Source organism: Epinephelus lanceolatus, chromosome 21 (assembly GCF_041903045.1).
Source record: "Epinephelus lanceolatus isolate andai-2023 chromosome 21, ASM4190304v1, whole genome shotgun sequence".
In the NCBI taxonomy this organism is placed as follows: Eukaryota; Metazoa; Chordata; class Actinopteri; order Perciformes; family Serranidae; genus Epinephelus; species Epinephelus lanceolatus.
In genome coordinates, this window is record NC_135754.1 from 18,541,896 (window position 1) to 18,561,149 (window position 19,254).

Below are 19,254 nucleotides of genomic sequence, written 5' to 3' on the forward strand. Positions count from 1 at the left end.
TACTATGTCATTATTTGGGGATACTACATCATTTTGGGACACTACCTCATTATTCTGAGATACTATGTCATTATTTGGGGATACTAAGTCATTACTCTGAGATACTACTTCATTATTTTGGGATACTACGTCATTATTTTGGGACACTGTCATTATTCTAAGATACTACGTCATTATTTGGGGATACTAAATCATTATTCTGTGATACTGCGTCATTATTTGGGGATACTAAATCATTATTTTGGGATACAATGTCATTTTGGGATACTACGTCATTATTTTGGGATACTACATCATTTTGGGACACAACCTCATTATTCTGAGATACTACATCATTATTTGGGGATACTAAATCATTATTTTGGGACACTATGTCATTTTGGGATACTACGTCATTATTTTGGGATACTATGTCATTATTCTAAGATACTACGTCATTATTTTGGAATACTACGTCATTTTGGGACACTAAGTCATTATTCTGAGATACTACGTCATTATTTGGGGATACTAAGTCATTACTCTGAGATACTACTTCATTATTTTGGGATACCACATCATTATTTTGGGACACTTTGTCATTATTCTAAGATACTACGTCATTATTTTGGGATACTACGTCATTTTGGGACACTAAGTCATTATTCTGAGATACTGTGTCATTATTTCTGGGATACTAAGTCAATATTTTCAGATACTACATTGTTATTTTGGGGATACTAAATGATTATTTTGTGATACTAAGTCATTATTTGGGGATACTAAAGCATTATGCCAAGAAAGCTTCTCATTAAAATGACTTATATATTTTTTCATCATATTGGCAGAACCTTGCTTCCATACTAAAAATGCATCCAGTACTTTTGAAAATAAAAAATATTTGCGAATTTACAGTTTCGTATCAGTTCCATTGGGGTCAACTGAGTGCCCCATTCATTTACTTCCTTTACATATTATTCCTCCTAACAAATTTAATTAGCCCACTTACTTAACTGTATTGACTAATATTGTCTTTCTTGGTTGGTTGTTGCATTCACTGTCTTTTAATTGTATTTAATTGTATCTGGCAGCACATGTTAAATTCCATGCCAGTAAAACCTGTTGAATTAAATTGAGCAGCTCATGCTCACAAACATTGATTAAACTTTCTTATGTCATGGAAATAACATATTGGAAATTTTAAATCCAGGTGGTAATCCCCCTTTAAGGGTCCTCACAAGTTCAGAAAAATAACCGTGTGTGTGAGTTTGTTTGACCCCGCCTAGCGGGTCCGGCTGGCATCAAACTCTCGTGACGTCACATCAGGAAAACGAAACTGACGAGTCGGAGTTTCCCGAGAAAACCTCAACACATCAGGGAGCAGCCGGTCCGGACTGCAGACGGCATTTAAGGAAGAGACAAGTGGGGTTGACACACATACACCTTCATCTCTTACTCACAGCCGTTACCTTACCTGCACTTGAACTCAACACACAACACCGAGACCTCGGCGCGAGCCCACAGGTAGGAGAACCGTTCTAACGAGCTGTCAGTGCTGTGTTTACGTGTTTCACCTGAGGTTAAAACTTACAATTAGTGCTCTGTTGGGAAGCTGTTGATGAATGTTAAACCTGTTATCACACATGTAACTTCTCAGCTGTTGTTGTTCCTGCTCTGCTGTCACACATGATCACACAGTCACAGGAGTGTTTCATCATACAGATAGAGACTGGGGACGTTAATTATACGTACTCAGTGTGTCATGTAAAGTGCTACATGCTGCATGTAATGTTAGACTTTCTACTTTTATAGCCTAGTACAAACATTAAATTACTGTACACCAGTACTAGTGTAAGGGCACATTCTTCAGCATGAGTGTGCTGCTTAAATACAGTTTTCTGTAATATTTTAAGTACTTGTTTTATTATTTATTTATTTACACATATCAGAGTATTGTTTGCACTGTGTGTAGAACCACACCTAGGCTGACATTCTCCTGCTTCCTCTTACACCTCAGAAATTGCAAATATAAGCAGATTCCCCCAGCTGCACAGTGGTACTGCAGTAACCAGGATGTTGATGCTCAGATGCTGTGTGTTGCTTTTTTAAATTCTGTCATACCTTTTATAATTTATCGGGTGTGGGAAAAGACAGAAAGGTAAAAAAGTAGTACATGCATCATAAGTCGATAAACATGCAAAGGTGTAATCACATAATGAAATAATCCAGACAGAGCACAGGGACAAACTTCAAATGAAGAGAAACAGCTTAATGCAGAGTACGTCACGTGCTCAGGTGCTGAGATCACGTGCAAAATCAGGCTCCGTAAATAGAGAAGTAGAAGATATACTAATTTTTCGCTCTGTTGTCATATACACAATGGCTCGAAATACACACACGCACAAACAGGACCTATACATGCATTAAATGGAGAGACGTCAGAGTGAGGGGGCTGCCTTGGACAGGTGCCCCAAGCAGTTGGGGGTTCAGTGCCTTGCTCAGGAGGCAAACTTTAGCCTCTCCAGCTACTGGTCCATACTCCATACTTGGTCCGTAGTAGAACTTGAGCCGGCAACCCTCCTGTTACCAAGCCACGTCCCTACTGACTGAGCTACTGCTGCCCCACCTGCAAACAAAAGAGACTTTGCATCTCATTGTCCTCTTAGCAGGAACCTGCACCCGCGGCCTAAAGCTCAGAGCTCACACTCCCTTTGCAGTGGGTGATAAGGACAGTCCGATATAACCTGAGCCTCCCATAGGACCTGCCCATAGTAAAGATCAGCGTGCTGCAGCAGCTGACTCACACATATAACTTTGACAAGCCAGCCTATTCCAAAGCACACAGTTCCTTTTTGTTGCATTGATGTGGTTGTAAAACAACTAAAGAGCCACCTCGATATGCTAAAAGAATATTTTAAAATGGATCTGAACATTCTAATTAATATCAACCTCAGCTGGCAAGGAACGTCAATGTGGCTTTAGAAAGATACTGAACTCTTAGGTTGGACAGATGTTAAATTGTAGTTGGAATGGAACTCGGAGAACTTGGAGATGATGGGTTTTGTTCTCCATACCTTACGACTAAATGTCATTATACTACATTTTAATGTTGTTTGCATGAGAGGTTTGGAAGACGCTGGAATATCTACGTCATCTGTCTACGTCTTGACATTGGTATCAGAGGTCCTGACACTGAATTTTGGTCACCGTCACAACCTAATTTCAACCAAATATCAACATCTAATGACACTGGTATAAGAATATATTAAATTCTCTCTATTATAAATGAGCTGGAAATTGAATTACTGATGACTAGGGATGCCAAATGGAGCCTTGATGACAATGTTGACATGTCATTTTGTCTTGCTCCTGCAGAAATGTCTCATTCTAAACCACTGCTCATCCCTTGGCTGCGGACCCAGATTGACAGCAAAAGGTATCCTGGTGTCCAGTGGACAAACCTGGAGCAAACCGAGTTCTCCATCCCGTGGAAACATGCTTTAAGACAGGACTCCTCTGACATGGACATCCTCATCTTTAAGGTGACAGTCACACTCAGTCATCATTAATAACACGATTCTAAAAAACTCCCTGCCTTTAACCTGCGTCCTTAACCTGCAGGCCTGGGCAGAGGGGAGTGGCAATGGGCGGGTTCATGGGGACCCCTCGGTGTGGAAGAGGAACTTCCGCAGCGCCCTCCGAGCCAAAGGCTTCAAACTGGTCAGCGACAACAAGAACGACCCTGCTAACCCCCATAAAGTGTTTCGCTGGCCGGATGAGCCAACGTCAGGAGGTGAGGATCCACCAGTGCGCCCATAGACAGTCAGTCCTTTATTGCAAGGGCGTAGGTTTCTTTCAACACTTGGGTGGACATTAATGAAACGGGTGGTTTGGGGGTTCTCCGCCAGAAATTTTTGAGCATCAAACACTTAATTTCCTGTATTCTGCTGATTTTAATGCACCAAGTTGTGCCTTATCTGCATCAATTTATGGTGTAAATGTGGTGAAAATGTCTTATTTATTTATTGAGGGGGGCATGTCCCCCGTGTCCCCCCTGAAATTTACACTGTTGCTTTATGTAGTGGACACCAGGCAGCTGATAATGGACTGTTTCCTCTGATGATCTGTACCTAAAGCTATGTAATGACGTGTATGTGATCTGTATTCACTGGCATTAAATGGATTTGAAAACAAAAAAGCACCTTTCCATCAATGTGGCCACATACCAGGGGCATTGTAGTCTATTATTTGCGTTGTAGTCGGGGAACGTGGGACTGATTACCCAGGGCCCCAATGGGAGGGCGGTCCTCGAAATGCCTGGGATTAAACACTGTCTGCAGTTTTTTATTTTTAATTAATTTGTGCTATAACTAAATTAAAATTGCATCAATTAATGGGTTGAAAGACAGTGAAGCTTTTAGAGACCCCTTTCCCCTCAGGTACAAATGGTTTAGTCCACCCTTGCACTTTTTATTGCTGCTAGGCAACCACCCCATCGCGTCCTTACACTAACCATCCCGTATAATCGATCTACCATTTTTTGTTTGTTTGTTTTTCACAGTAATTAGTAGCTAGTTCATAAAATGTTGAGGCAGAGGGAAGTGGCTGTGGCTCTGGTTGAGCGTGAGAGGCTGTCAGCAGATGGTTTGTTCGGCACAGATAAACCGAGATCTGTGTGGGGACATGAGACCCTAATAAAGAGGGTGGATCACGGCGAGTACCACCAGTTGGTCCAGGAGCTTCTCCTCGATGATGGCCGTCTCCAGGCATATTTTAGAATGACTCGTGGGCAGTTTGACAACCTGCTGTCTATGGTCAGGCCGTATAGCTCTGGGTATCCACCAACCACTACCACCAGTTTCTCCTCTATTCTTTACCAACTATAAACTTGTTGTCATGACCACCACAGAAGGGCCGCCTCTCAAATCATTCAATTGGACAATGGGAAAAAGATGACGAAAAAAGAAATGACCTGGGGCACTTTTCCGCTCTGAGTTGAAGTTTTTCTACTTGAGGAGTTGAGAGCGCTCTGGCAAAAAGCTTCATTCTCATTAACAACAAATACAAAAAGGCGCCTCCAGCTCCTAAAACGCTTTCGGTGCGAACAAGGCCTTATGTTGCTGGAGCACCAACGTACACTGTCATGTCTTTCCCCAAGAAATCAGGGTACCACAAAAAGAAAGAAAGGAAAGGGAAAGAAAGGATCAAAAGAGGAAGGACAGGGGGCCCCACAGAGACTGCTTATGTATAGTCCCCAGAATTTGGTTCTACGCCCCTGCCACATACACCACATATCTGATTACCTCCTTACCTGATTTGATCACATTACTGTCTGTTTTGCATACATTTATGTCCGGATTTATGTCTCTGTGGTTGAGATTTGTCAAGGTAGTATGCAAATTCTGAGCCAATACCATTTGTAAAGGGGATTAGAGGGAGGATTAAAGAGGTGTTTCTGAGGCGAATAAATGATTCAAAGATAGCAAGCTGCAGATGTTAACTAAGCTTCTTTGCTTTCACTCTCAAAGCTAACTCCTCTGCTGGATCCCAGGACCAAGATGACCCTGATTTGTTTGAGGATTATGGCTTTCCTATACAAGAAGTAAGCAGCTGTGTCAGTGGGTTGTAAAATGTAAATGCTGTGAAATGAAAACATGTTATTGAATTGATTTGATGATTTGTGTTTCTGTGATATCTCAGAGCCAGGTCGTCCCATGCTTTGATGTCTATCTTCAAGCCGGTAAGGGATTATTTATTATCTGGTGAATGAATTTTTGTATCTCTGAAGGTAAATGTGAATATTCCCAGAAATGCTCGCTAATTTGGAATCACTTGTCTGAATATTTCTGAACCCATCACTATGTGCCAGCAGACTCCCCTGCCGGCCAGGATATTCTCCAGGAGTGTTTAAAGGGACTGAACATTGGCCCTGAACCGGGTATCAGCTCTGCTCGTCATTTCCTCCTCACTGCTGCAGTGTGAGCAGAAAACAAGAGTATAAAAGTTACTTTTTTCCTAGAAACACTTTTTCAGTTTCTCCAACTTTTCCACAGAGGGCACCGCAGGCTTTGAGCCTCCTCCTGAGCAACAACAGCTCCAAAACCCGGTTGTGATTGGTGGACATGCGTTGCCTGGGCAACAGCAGTATCCAGTAATGTCTGAGGGTGCAGTCGGTGAAGCTGGGTTGCCTGAGCAACCGGCACATCCAATGGAAGGAGCCGTGGGAGGGGCCTGTGATGGGCAGTTGGTGGAGCAGTTTCTTCATACTATTACCAAGACCAGTGATAGAGATAATTTCAGTAAGGTGGATTTTACTGATTTGCACAGACACTAAAAATGACATCCTTCACAAAATATTAACATGGTATATCTTCAGTAAGGCCATAAAAACAATGTGGCCTGTTAATATGAATAATGTCAGTCATGATTTACACCTTGAATAACCTGTTTTTATCAACTGTTAATCGTCTTTTCTCATGAACTTCTCATCTCTTTGAATCTATAGAGACTCAATTCAGGATAACAGTGTACTACAGAGGGGTGAAGGTGTCCGAGCAGCTGGTTCAGAATGAAGATGGAATTCGCCTCGTCTACAGGTAACATAAAAATAAAGCTTCCATCAACTTCAACTTTATTTTTGCCCCTGTGAACACACAAGAGTGTGCATACATAACAGTCGGAGGGAGGTGGGAGGAGCCAATAGTGAGCTAAAACAATGGAATACAGTCTTTGCATCATCAGAGTTAACTGAATGATTGGCAGCAACTGAAGTGAACAAGTGGGTCAAGTTGGGGCTCAGTTTTCATTAGAAGTTCTCTTTTTATGAGTTTGTCAAATGACTTCATAACAGTGAAGTCAGGGCCTCGGGTCTAAAATCATTATAAATTTTAAAAAAAAGCTTTTATCAAAGGAAATGTGTCTCATAAATGTTCAAAATCCAAAGTTTAGCCTAGTTAGAGAAGTAGTCTGGTATTCTGGGAAACACATTATTCTCTTTTTTTGCTGAGAGTGAGAGATGAAAAGGTCGATACCACTCTCATGTCTGTGTGGTCAGTATGTCCAGTCAGGAGCCAATTAGCTTAGCTTAGCATAAAAAAATGAAACAGGGAAGCAGCCTGCCCGGCTCCGTCCAAAGGTGTCAAATTCTGCTTACCAGCTCTTCTAAGACACTTTTCACTCCTGATATTATCATGCGGCTTGGTCAGTCAGATCACAAGTGGACAGCTTGAAATGTTTGTTTACACTTGGCGTTAGAGTTTGTCTCAAGTGACCACTTTTGATCGGACCTCACTTCCCCACTCTATATGCAAATGAACACACGTCATACACCGTCATAGGAGACTACTGCTGCGGGACTGTGACAGTTGGTGAGAGTCCACCCGCACACACACACACAACACACGCACACAATGACAGGGCTAACTGTCAGAATCCCACAACTAACGTTACCTAAAGTGCTGCAGCATGCCTGCATCATAATCAACTGAAGCAGCTACACTGTCAATGGAAGCAGAGGCACTGCACTGCTTGCCGCTATTTGTAACTGCTACTTTTACCCAACTAGTTGTTGTTTTTTTCCCTCCACAGTCCTCCAACAGTTAAAGAAATGACAGAAAATTAAAAATAGAACAGTCTGTTTTAAAATGATTAAAATAAATATCTTATTTAAACAGAGGCAATGTGAAGCAGCAGCAACCTTGTTGGTATTTTTACATTTCACATTAAAATAAATCGATCAAATAAATGCATCCCGTTGCTAAAACGATCCATTTGATTAATTCAGTACTAGTTGATAGAGCCTACACTTCCAAACCCTCCCTAACCAACTCCACGATCACTTGGGAAAACCCAATATGCACACACAGTGAAGCTGGCAGCAACAACACGCTGCAAAGACAGAGTCTGTGTAGCAGGTAAAAACACCACTCCACTCCGCCTTCGTGACGCATCATGTCTTTGCCCCATGTATTTTGGCTGTCATTGACAGGTGTAAAGACTGAGTGGAGCCGATTCAGTGTTGCTGGGAGTTTGTTGCTTGTGCTAACTGGGCAGACATTGAACTGACCATTTGCCACGAGGAAAGCTGCTCTGGTGACGGTCCTTCAGTGCTGTGTTAAACCTGTGTAATGGCAGCAACAGAAAGCTTATCTGGTGGGCAGTCAGATAAGCAAGGAGGTCGGCTGAGTCGGCAGTCCTTCAGTGTGGCCCATGATACATGAGTGTACACACTGTTTAAAGAATGTGACCATATGCGGCCCAGGCCACCTCCAAACATGGTCTGAGTGATCGAATCTCTCGACAAACTGAGGGTTACATTAAAACCTGTACTTAGAGCTGTGAACTTGTGATACCATCACCCAAGACCTGTGTTATTTGAGGTGTAAACAGGGCCTAAAGCTCATTAATTAGCACCATGCTAGCTGTTTCCCCCTGTTCTCAGTTTGTGTGTTAACCTAAGCTAACTGGCTCCATTCTCATCTAACTCTCTGCAAGAAAGAAGTGTATTTCCCCACAATGTGGCTCTGCTGTGCTTATAACCTGGTTTTCAGCTGAAAATCTAATGACTGAGTGTTGTCTTCACATTAGGCCTGACCTCATTGGGCCGGTTGTGGATCACGAGTCAGGCCTCACCCTGGTCTCTCTGCCAAGTCCGGGAGCCATGCTGGATCAAACCCAAGCCAATCTGACCCAACGCATCCTGGACAAGCTGGATGGTTTAGACGTGGGGGTGTCGGGCCACGTGGTCTACGGACTGCGACGAGGGGGGGAAACCAAAGCATTCTGGAGCTTCTCCAAGTTTGACAGGAACAAGCAGCCCCAAGAGATTTCTAAACTGCAGCCTCAGCCACTGTACCAGTTCAAGGACTTTGTGCGAGGTTGGTGAGAGGAATTATGTAGCTTTTTGTCAGCCTGTGAATATGTGCCGTAGCCTGCAGGTTGGCTTGATGCAGTGATTGATTGTCCCTTCCCTCCAGGAATATTGGACTTCATTGATGGGAGAGACTGCCCTCCGTGCTCCCTGTTCTTCTGCCTCGGGGAGAAGTGGCCTGACCCAGACAACAGGCCTTGGGAGAAGAAACTCATCATGGTGGAGGTGAGAGTACCTTTGAATTATTAAAGGCCACAGACAGTGTTGTGCTCTTACAGACCTTAAAGCAGTATTTCAGTTTGGCAGAGACGGCTATTTTTTTATTCTCGCTGCACACACCTCTATCAAATTTCATGAGTGATCAAACCCCCCAAATTGCCCACTCAAGGGAGCTGTAGTCAGCAGCACTTTTCAAGAGGCAATTTTGTCTCAGTATTGATTAATAGCAGTGAGAGAACAAAGCCTGAATACCGGTGGTGACAGCTGATCCCTCGGGTGTAAAAGGTTTTTCTGCTCCTGAGCCTCGACAGAGGAGCGCATGCTGAGAAATGAACAGCTTATACAAAAAGTTACTTTAGAGAAAGCGGCTCGACACGTCTCATTGCTCTGGCTCTCTCGGATTTCACAGCTTCTGTCAGGCTCAAATTTGCCATCTCGCTCTCCTCGTTCTTGTCATGGCATCTGACTTTCTGCTCCCCCCTTCTTTATTTGTCTGTCTCAGGTGGTCCTGACTTCAATGGAGGTACTGAAGGACATGGCTGTAGGAGGTGGCGCCTCCTCCCTGCAGTCTGTGGAGCTGCAGATGTCTCTCGAGGAGATGATGGAGATGTACTGACACATTCCACTGTGCCTTCAAGTCATTGTTTACCCTTTGTAATCCTTAACAACATCTCAGAAATAATCATGTTGACACGTACACCAAATAGATCATGTACTTTCAACTTGCACCATGTTTAAATATGAATATGTGCTTTTAAATTAATTCAGACAATGGCGTTTTTTGTGTAAAACAATGAGGATCTTCTACCATGATTAGTGATGCATTGGTGCTAGTGTTTGAGGATTAAAACCACATTTCTGTGAATCTGTGAATCATTTCTGCTTTCCAATGCAAAGAAACTGAGCTAAATAAAGGATCCATCAGCTCAGGAAGTAAACAAACTCTGTTCGCAGGCCTTCCACTCTTCCTTCATTCTGCCCTTGCAAATGTGTGTGTGCTGAAACAGATAAAGACGTACACTTTCAAAAAAACTAATCAAAATTGAAATACTGTGTGTAGCCATTAACTCAACTGCTGAGTAAAAACTACAATCAGACTGGAGTTAAAGTTGATTTATCAGTGTAGGTGTGATCAGAACATCTGGATTCAGTCTAAATGTCTTTGATCTTGCATCAGATGATACAGTTTTAGCACCGTGTTCACCTGAGCACAGTCTGAGACAGTTGTGTATCGCAGCACACCAGAGAAATATGCTGTGCAGATGTTTATTTCATCTTCTACTGAAGGGTCACAGCTGACCAGTTAGAGTGTGGACCAGCCTGTGGTGGGATTTAAACTGAATGAACTATGCATTTGAACATATAATATCAACACAAACAAAATGCTTTAAAGACTTTATTGAAATATTGGGCAATGTCATCATCATTTCTTATTTTCTACTATCCATCTCAGTCTCCAGTGTGACCTTATAGCAGCTCTATATTATTAGTTGGAATCCAAAGAATAAAAGAAAAGAAAAAATAATTTTAAAAAAAGCTCTTTGTATCCTATTTGAGTTTGTTTAGTTTCATGTTTCACTGGGTGTGGGTGAGAACTACTTCACTTTATGTCGTCAGCACATTTACTTCACACTGTATGTATGCACTGTTAAACTTTAGAAATGGGATATTTACAAAATAAAATCATGTTGAATGAATGGGTTTAACATGTTTCAGTTCTTCTCTCCTTCCTCTGCTTCTCCGTCGTTCTCTGACTCAGACTTCACCTCCTCAGTGAGGGAGTTCTCCCCCAGTCCGCACATTGGTACCAGTTTGCCCTCTGAATCCACTCCCATCGGCTGGATAATGCTGTCTCTGCAAAACAGATGAGGGGTGAAAAACATGGACCATTTATTCATTAGCATTGTTCTTTTTGTACTCATTGCAGGGCTCATACAGACATTACAAGATGAAATTCAAAGACTTTTAAGTACTTTTCAAGCACTATTTTCTTTAGGCTTCAGTGAGGAGTGTCACAGGTTTAAGACTCCTTTATATGTTTCACACCGTTAGTGAAAGGTTGTCGATAAGAGACGCTGTCACTTCACTGACCTGGACAGCTTGTTGAAGAGCATGATGAGCCTCCGAGCCTCCTCCTCCTTCTCCTCCTCTGTCATGCCCTCCATGGGGTCTGGCTGTTCTGCCTCCACCCGCCCCGTCACCGGGTTGATGCGATCTTTGACCTGCCGGTACTCCTCAGTGTCCGAGTCGGAGTCGCTGGAGTACTGAGTGTCAGAGCTGACAGGCCTCGGCACCTGGCCACCCAGCAGACCCCTGGTGGCCAGCAGGCCCGCTGCGTTACCGTAGCCTGTGTGCTTGACAAAACGGCTCACTGGAAGTAGATGATCAAAAATTTATGTTGAGGCAAATCTTTTATTTTTCACATTATTTAAAAAAGTTGTGTCAACTTATTAAAACTCTGTACATGTACAGGGAGTAAATAATGCATGCCGTGAAGGCAAGCATTGCTTAAAACCACTGGAATTTATTTTAAATTCTAGTGGAGTCTCCATATGATGTGTTGTCTTACCATTTTCCTTGCAGAGGACAAAGATGAGGTCAGCAGCGCAGTATTTGAGGTCTGTGTCCAGGTGAGTCATGAGACGGATCAGTCGGCTCTTCACTGTGGAGCCTTCCTCTGGCCTGTGTGACAGGTCTCTCAGGGGAGGCAGGATCTAATGACAGGAATAAATTACATCTTCAGTTGTCTAGTTTCAAATATAATCCAAATATTGTGAGAGGCGCAAAGCTTTCTCAGAGGTATCATGGTTTTTGGGGGTATTACATGTTTCCTGATGTAATGGCGTGTTTCTCTGTGGGCCCTGCAGCTCTCTGTCAGCAGATTGAGGATTGGTGTCAACTTCTCCTTCATCTTCTCACCCTGAGAAGCAAACAGACAAGACAGAATCCCTCGAGTTATAACAGTCGCTCTTTTAAATTTCAGGCACAAATTCTTAATTTTAGCTTTTGCTCCCTCACCAGCTCCAGGCGTTTCTCCATGAACATCACCAGGGTGTGGACACAGTCCATGTTGACCCCCTGGCACTGCTTGGAGTCGGGCACCAGTGGCACCATAAGCAGCACATCGAGACACTGGAGAGGCAGCGCTGACAACAGGTTGACTGTGTGGCTGTGGGATTGAGATACAGAAGAGAGAGTGAATCAAGAAAAATGCAACACCAGCAACTTTAAATGCATCGGCAGCGTAGTTGTCAATAATGACTGATGATAATTTCCACTGCAGTTTCCTTTCTTTACGACCTCATTTTTGTACATGCTCACCCCTGCAGCGCATCAGTGTCGTCCGGCAGCAAACACTTCCTCATCAGGCAGAGACGCAGGATGGCCACCAGGTGTCGGTAAAGAGCTGCATCATCCTGAGGCAGGAGGAAACATACAGTGGGGATCATTCCTCTCCATGTAAGTTAAATTTCATACTCTGATAACACACCTGGTGGCTGACAGCTTTATTCATAGTCACTGACCTCACTTGGCTCCTGCCTGTGGGTGCTGTAGGTGATGTTGAAGAGGATTTTGAGGATCTCCACGATACACTGAGAGGCGTCTGGTGAGATTGGTGGTGCCGCTGGGTCCAGCACGCACTCATACTGGTCCTTCCACTGAACCTCCAGGCAGTTCTCTAGAGCTGCTGTGAAGATGGACACACCTCCCTCCTACAGGAGTTACATAAGGAGTGTGAGAGCAGGAAGGAAGCCATTTCTGAGGTGTAAACATGAGTCTATTTATATCATTATTTGAACAAATCCAAGGTAACATGATAAACATATGGTTTCAATGTCTGAATATTCTTATGTATTAAAAGTTGATTGCTCTTTGAAAAGGTGTACTTGCATTATGATGCTATTAAATAATCATGATATCAGTGGCATGAAATGACAATATTAATGTATTGCAATTATCTCTGGGACAATGTATCATCCACCAAATGTAGCTACTGCAACGGGCCTAACAGTAACTTTGTGTTTAAGTGAGGTTACCTGTTGAAGCTGAGTGCTGAGTTCTCGCCGTAGTGCAGTAATGAGGAACATGAGGCGTAGTTCATAGAACTGAACACTGGAGGGAGATGAGCCTCTAACACCGGAGGACAGAAGCTCCACAAGGCCACTCATGAGCCTGACGGAAAAAAATAACAAGAAGTAAGCCGTCTGGAAACTGATTTGTACAAAAGCCAAATGAAGGTTATGACAAAATACTGTCACGGTGATTAGCCATAGACAATTTTGTCTGAGCTTCACTGGAAATACCCTAAAGTCATTTAGGAATGTCTACGTTTGACCGTAACGTGCAGGAAAAAATTGCTATGTGAACCCAGACAGACAAGTTACAGAGCCAGCAGCTGTGTTTAACAGTGTTTTGGACTGCTGTGTTCTGTGAGGACGCCCACCTGAGAGCACTGAACCTCTCCTGTGCCCAGGTGCTGTTGTACACAACATTACACAACACCTTCATGGCCTCCTTTCTCTGTGCTTCCTCTCCTGAGCTCCCTTCCTTCTCCTCCTCCTCCTCCTCCTCCTCCACCTCAACCTTGCTCTCTCTGCGGTCCTTCCTCCCTCGCTCCAGCATCTTGTGATGGATGCCGCCCCTGTGCATTTCGTTGATGCTGGTCCTGTGGCTGCCAAACCAGCTGAGGCTGTCCAGATCTTTGTCGCTGTTGGCGTTGCTTATGTCACTTTTGGCGTCGTCGTCTAAGAACTCTTCATTTTGGTCACTGGCTTCGACGTCACCCTCGTCCTCGACGGGGCGGCGATGTAACGCTTTGGCCTCAGCAATAGAAGTAATGATGGTATCGTAGAAATCAGAGTCAGGGTCGCTGGATTCATCGCTTGTATCAGCTGTGGTCAGTCCGGCTAGTTTGGCCAGCGTCAGGAGAGCGTTGTCTGTTACCAAGGGAGCCAGGACCTTCTTGTCTCTGGAGAGGATTCGCAGGGTGCGTAGAGATACTCTCAACAGACGACTTTTGATTCCTGTTTTTATGAACCTCACCAGGACGACAGCTAAATTCTGAGGATGAAAAATATGTATTTAGTTTAACAACATTCTTCAAAAAAAACAACAACTGTCAATCCCTCTGCAGAAAGTGACAGTGTGAGGCACCTGTCTGAGGATGAGGCCTTGATTCTCCTGGTCGTACTCGTCACAGTCGGAGTCAGAGTCAGTATAATCCCTCACTTTATTCTTCCTGAACTGGAACAGCAGAGCAAAGAACAAATAACATCAAATACAGTTTATTTAGGTTGCGCTCATATGCAAAAAAAAAGCAATACTTGAGCATTGTTTCTGAACTGTGGCAGCACTGTACCTCCTCTAGTTTTCTTTGCTTTAGGAAGTGGACAGTCCGATTTCAGTGAGCAATGCAGCAGAAGAGAGGAAATAATGTCAACACATATTTGCATCATCACTGTGAATCAGGGGCTGTATCACACAGAGTGTTGTATGCAACCATTCAGAGTACTGGCAAAGAATCAAGGACTTGGGTGGACCTTGATGTTTTTGATGACGTCATGTATTATAATAAATTTACTCATCAATTGTCTATAATGATTGAGCAGTCTGTGTGAGTGAAAGTGAATCACCATATTTATCAGAACAGGAAAAGGGAACTACATTGGATAAGATCAGATTAAAAAAACAAACAAATTACAAATTTACAAATTAACAAAATCAAAATTTAGTCAAATTAAATAAAATTGTAAATCTAAATAAAATAAATAGAATTTAAAAAATTAAACAAAATGTATGTCATCAAATAAAAAAAATTTGATTAAATTCCTCATCAAACCAAATTAAATAAAAAGTTGAATGAAAAAGTATGAAATTAAAATATAATGATAAAGAAATACAATATTTATATTTACATTTATTATTTAATATCAAATTAAATAGTAGTAAATTATTAGATTAAAAAAGTTAAATTGGATGAAATTTTAAATTATATACATTTTAAAATTAAATCAAATTCATTTAATTTCATTTAAATGAAAAAATTACATTAAAAATAAAATTAAATTTCAAAAATATATATAACATTAAAGGATAAATTTAATGGAAGGACTTACTTTCCATCAGATACATTTTTTTGGTCTTATTTACATTTGCCTTTTAAAAAAAATCATAAATAAATAAAATAGCATAAAAATAAATAAATAAAATAAAAGAGGGTACTGATTCCTAGATACTACACTTCAATCCCTTATATCCACATGGGCATATCCTTGCTTATTTGTCCTTCTGTGTACATATATGCATTTATATAGATATATTTATATACATATCTACCAACCCTTACACATCCCTATCTGTCTGCACCTCTTCAATCAATCAGGCCAGTTAGAATAGGGAGGAAAAAGAGCAAAAGAAAAATCACAACCAAATAATACTAAAATAACTGAATAAATATACAATACAATAATAAATTTCACAAATAAAAAATAGAACTTTGCTCTGTACTCTCTGGCCTTTTCCTCTCCCCTCATGCACATCACATGCAAACAACATTCCAGAAATCTGGAGCAGTGAACCAAGGGATTCTTCAGTTTACACATTCTCTCATATGTAGTCTGATCTGCTTGGCGATACTCAATCCAGTTTGTTCACATTCAATGAAATTTATCCAGCTCCATTCTGGAATAAAAAGTCAACTCCTCCATCATATATATATCATGTATTACATCCACCTTGTCCTCAATGAAATTTAATGGATTTCATTAAAAGTGACATTAAATCAAATTAGATTTAAGTGTTGCAGTATGTTGTTATTCAATCGCTCCACCTGGGCTCAATCTGCCTGAGCATGCAGGGATAGAGGATCAGGAATAACTGATACAGCACATTTACTAATCACAGACATACTGTGGAGTGGGGGTGGGGATGAGTGGATGAGACGGAGGCTTGGGGTGAGGGGGGTTAAGCAAAGGTTAAGTTCAAGGAACACAGGTAGGACAAGGGGTATGACGGTTAACTTTCTCTCAGTTAACGGGTGCATCAGTAAAAACTAACTTACTTTCCTTCGGTCTCTCTCCTCTGCATCGAAGAAGAAGCACTGGGCGTACTGTGGGAGAGAAATCAGGACAATATAATGGTCTCAGCAGCAGTGTATCACCCAGACATGGGGATATGTGAGCTTCTGTGTTGTTTTACCTCTTTGTTGAACTCCTGCAGCTGAATCTGAACACCGTTCTCATCCCCCTGCTTGATGCACTGGATAATCCCCTCCAGGTCCACGTCCATGCTTCCTGCGCACACATAAACACACACACACACACACAGGGACAGAAATAATCATTCAGGCCATAACAAAATTAAAGTTACACAACGACAATAATGAAGAGGATGGTCAGTGACAGCGGTTATGCATGATTACACTCATAGCTACAAAAAGACACATCCCGGTACGGTATATGCTTGGTCTGTTATTCACCCAGTGGAAATAAAAGCCAATAAATGTGACATTAAAGAGCAGAAATGATAGACTGTCAGTAAAATAGTCATCCTTCCATCTTATCTTCACTTTAACAATATACGTTGGATCACTGATAAATGCCTCCTAGCTAATGAAAGCGGAATCTTGTCCATACTAAGATGTATTTTTACACACACAAGAAAAGACTGCAAACAGATTACAAAAGTTTAACTCCATATGCTTTTATTAACTTACCTTAATCCGCCTGGTGATATAACTTAAGTCTAAGATAATATACCGTAGGTGGGCCAAAATGTCCTTAAGTGCTTCACCTTGCCTTCCAGTGTTTCTCAGTCCACGTATGCACAGTATAAAATGCTCTACCTTTGAATTTGCTCAATTTGCTTTCCAGTAACCCTCATGCACTCAGCATGTCCCTGCATCTCTATCTCTCTGTCTGTCTCTCTGTTATTCCCTCTCTCTCTCTTTAATCCAAGAGAGATGCAGGAGCCATGGCGTGGTTATGGTTATAATCCACTAATGGACTCTAAGCTTATATCTCTCAGTGCTGACCCTCTAACCTACAGGTTTCCAGACTTGTGCTGCACTGTGTGTGTGTGTGTGTGTGTGTGTGTGTGTGTGTGTCTCTCTCTCTGTGTCCAGCTTTAACACACTCTTTCACTCAAATCTCTTAATAGCTTGGGAATAGCTGACATAACCATTAAGGTTTTGTTTTTATCACGCCTCTCGAGCTGTTGCCTAACCACACTGGTGCTACTGATGGCTCAGCTGAACCTTGACAAAAACACTGCTGAGAAATGTATCTACAGAGTCAGCTAACATGACCTCAATATTTCTCAGCTGATAGCTTATAGGCCGGGAGCCAGGTCCAGCCCTTAGGATGTTTTCTGCTCCCTTTTTTTTTAAACTATTATTTCCTGTTTGCCTGTATCTTCCGCCATAATAACCAGTGGCAAACCCTTGATTCAAGTGCAAATTCAGTTATGGCTTTTGGTTTTAGTGTGCCCCCCTACCCACGATTTTCAGCAGAACCATCTGGTCACCCTGATGAAAACATTCTGGGGATGCCACTGATCACAAGTTAATAACGGACAGTTATTAAGGCAGTTCCAAAACCTCCTTTTTGGGACATGTTCCTGGCAAAATGATGTAAATGCAAATATGAAGGCACTACAGCATGAATATCGTACTATATAATGACAAAAACTCTGTGTGTGGGTGTGTCTGTTCCACGTTTTTCTCCTCACTGACTTGGTCAATCCATGTGAAATTTGGCACAGCGGTAGAGGATCATGGGAGGATGCGAATGAAGCAATATTACATCAATTGGCCAAAGGGGGGCGCTATAGCAACCGATTGAAATTGCAAACTTTGAATGGGCATATCTCATGACCCGTATGTCGTAGAGACATGAAACTTTGCACAGAGATGCCTCTCCTCATGAGGAACAAATTTGCCTCAAGAACCCATAGCTTCTGGTTATACAGATTTTCCGCCATTTTGAATTTTTCTGAAAAACACTTAAAATCGATCTCTTCCTAGGAAGTTTGACCGATCTGCATGAAACTCGGTGAAAATAATCTAGGGACCAATATCTAAAGTTCCCTCTTGGCAAAAGTTGGAAAACATACTAAAATTGAGCTTCTATAAGGCAATGAATATTGCGGAGGGCGTGGCTCATCACATAAAGGTGTATAACATCTCAAGGGTTTCACCGATCACCATGCAACTTTGTAGGCATATGACCACACATAATCTGAGGGGACCCCTCTATTATTGACCTCATCAAACAAAATGGGGGCGCTAGAGAGCTAATTTCTTATCTAGGCCTAACCGCCATATCGATTTTTTACTAAACGTGGTAGATATGTAGCACAGGACGCCTCAAGGTGACTGGAGAAATTTAAGCTATGTCCCATGTTTGACAAATGATACCATTCTACCACTATTGGCAATGGTACTACTGTACTTTCAATGAAGCAATCGTACTATCAAATTCACAAAAACTGTGTCTGAATACATTGCTCTTCTTAATGGGTTCAGTTGACTATTTAATCTGCAATTTCCTGTGACCTGTATCCCAAACACACACCATGTGAAACTGTACGTGGACAACTGTGCACTAAATGGGTATGGACTAGTTAATAGAAGTTTGAAAACTGGGAGGAAGTATCCTGAAACTAAGGGAGAGGAAGTGAAATAAGATTCTTGGGCTTTCTACTACGCTATCTTAAATAAATCACCAAGAAAATCCCCAAAGACCACTTGAAAAATTCTCATGAAAAATGATTTATAATCAAAAATGACTCGATCAGCAAGTGATCACATACAGCATGTCAGACCTTACATGACTATCGCTCATGCCCATCTGCCTAGGTGTGTGTGTGTCTAAGTAGGTGAATGTAATGAGCACTGTATCAGATTCAGGCTGATGATGAGGATATGGTTTATACCAGTAGTTTTCCAGTTGTAATGCATTGTGTAACCGGTGCACATAGAGTTTCCTGCTGTGGAAGTTTTGGGTATACTTGTGTTTTAAAACCTGTGTGCCAGGATTCATGTGTTCTACTTGTTAAACATTTTTTACTTGTATTACACAACCTTCTCTCTTTTTTGAGAATATTACTTAGCAATAGCCATATTATTTTAGTTTGGTATAACATTTGCCTTAAATTTGTCACCTCCAATACCCGGTTGTGAATTACCT

General features: G+C 41.9%; 2 protein-coding genes across 4 annotated transcripts; one reads left to right on the forward strand and one right to left on the reverse strand.

Annotated features, from left to right (window-relative positions):
• The first annotated feature begins 1,310 nt into the window (after positions 1-1,310).
• irf3 (interferon regulatory factor 3) lies at positions 1,311-9,932 on the forward strand. 2 transcript variants are annotated; one of them, XM_033611217.2, is made up of 11 exons: positions 1,311-1,503; positions 3,355-3,521; positions 3,601-3,772; positions 5,508-5,581; positions 5,680-5,719; positions 5,849-5,917; positions 6,033-6,278; positions 6,485-6,575; positions 8,566-8,855; positions 8,955-9,073; positions 9,570-9,932. In XM_033611217.2, the coding sequence occupies exons 2-11, from the start codon at positions 3,357-3,359 to the stop codon at positions 9,681-9,683; spliced, it is 1,380 nt and encodes a 459-aa protein (XP_033467108.2). In that variant the 5' UTR covers positions 1,311-1,503; positions 3,355-3,356; the 3' UTR covers positions 9,684-9,932. The 2 variants fall into 2 exon arrangements, with proteins under 2 accessions (XP_033467108.2, XP_033467109.2); XM_033611218.2 differs by having other exon boundaries at positions 5,852-5,917.
• LOC117247070 (chaperone Ric-8A) lies at positions 9,568-17,117 on the reverse strand. Of its 2 annotated transcripts, XM_033611216.2 has the most exons (14): positions 16,782-17,117; positions 16,265-16,359; positions 16,128-16,175; positions 14,427-14,444; positions 14,222-14,311; positions 13,512-14,128; positions 13,105-13,240; positions 12,592-12,780; positions 12,389-12,483; positions 12,086-12,236; positions 11,892-11,987; positions 11,637-11,781; positions 11,159-11,438; positions 9,568-10,921 (listed from the first exon to the last, which is right to left on the reverse strand). In XM_033611216.2, the coding sequence occupies exons 2-14, from the start codon at positions 16,352-16,354 to the stop codon at positions 10,780-10,782; spliced, it is 2,097 nt and encodes a 698-aa protein (XP_033467107.1). In that variant the 5' UTR covers positions 16,355-16,359; positions 16,782-17,117; the 3' UTR covers positions 9,568-10,779. The 2 variants fall into 2 exon arrangements, with proteins under 2 accessions (XP_033467107.1, XP_078019290.1); XM_078163164.1 differs by lacking the exon at positions 14,427-14,444.
• Positions 17,118-19,254: the final 2,137 nt, after the last annotated feature.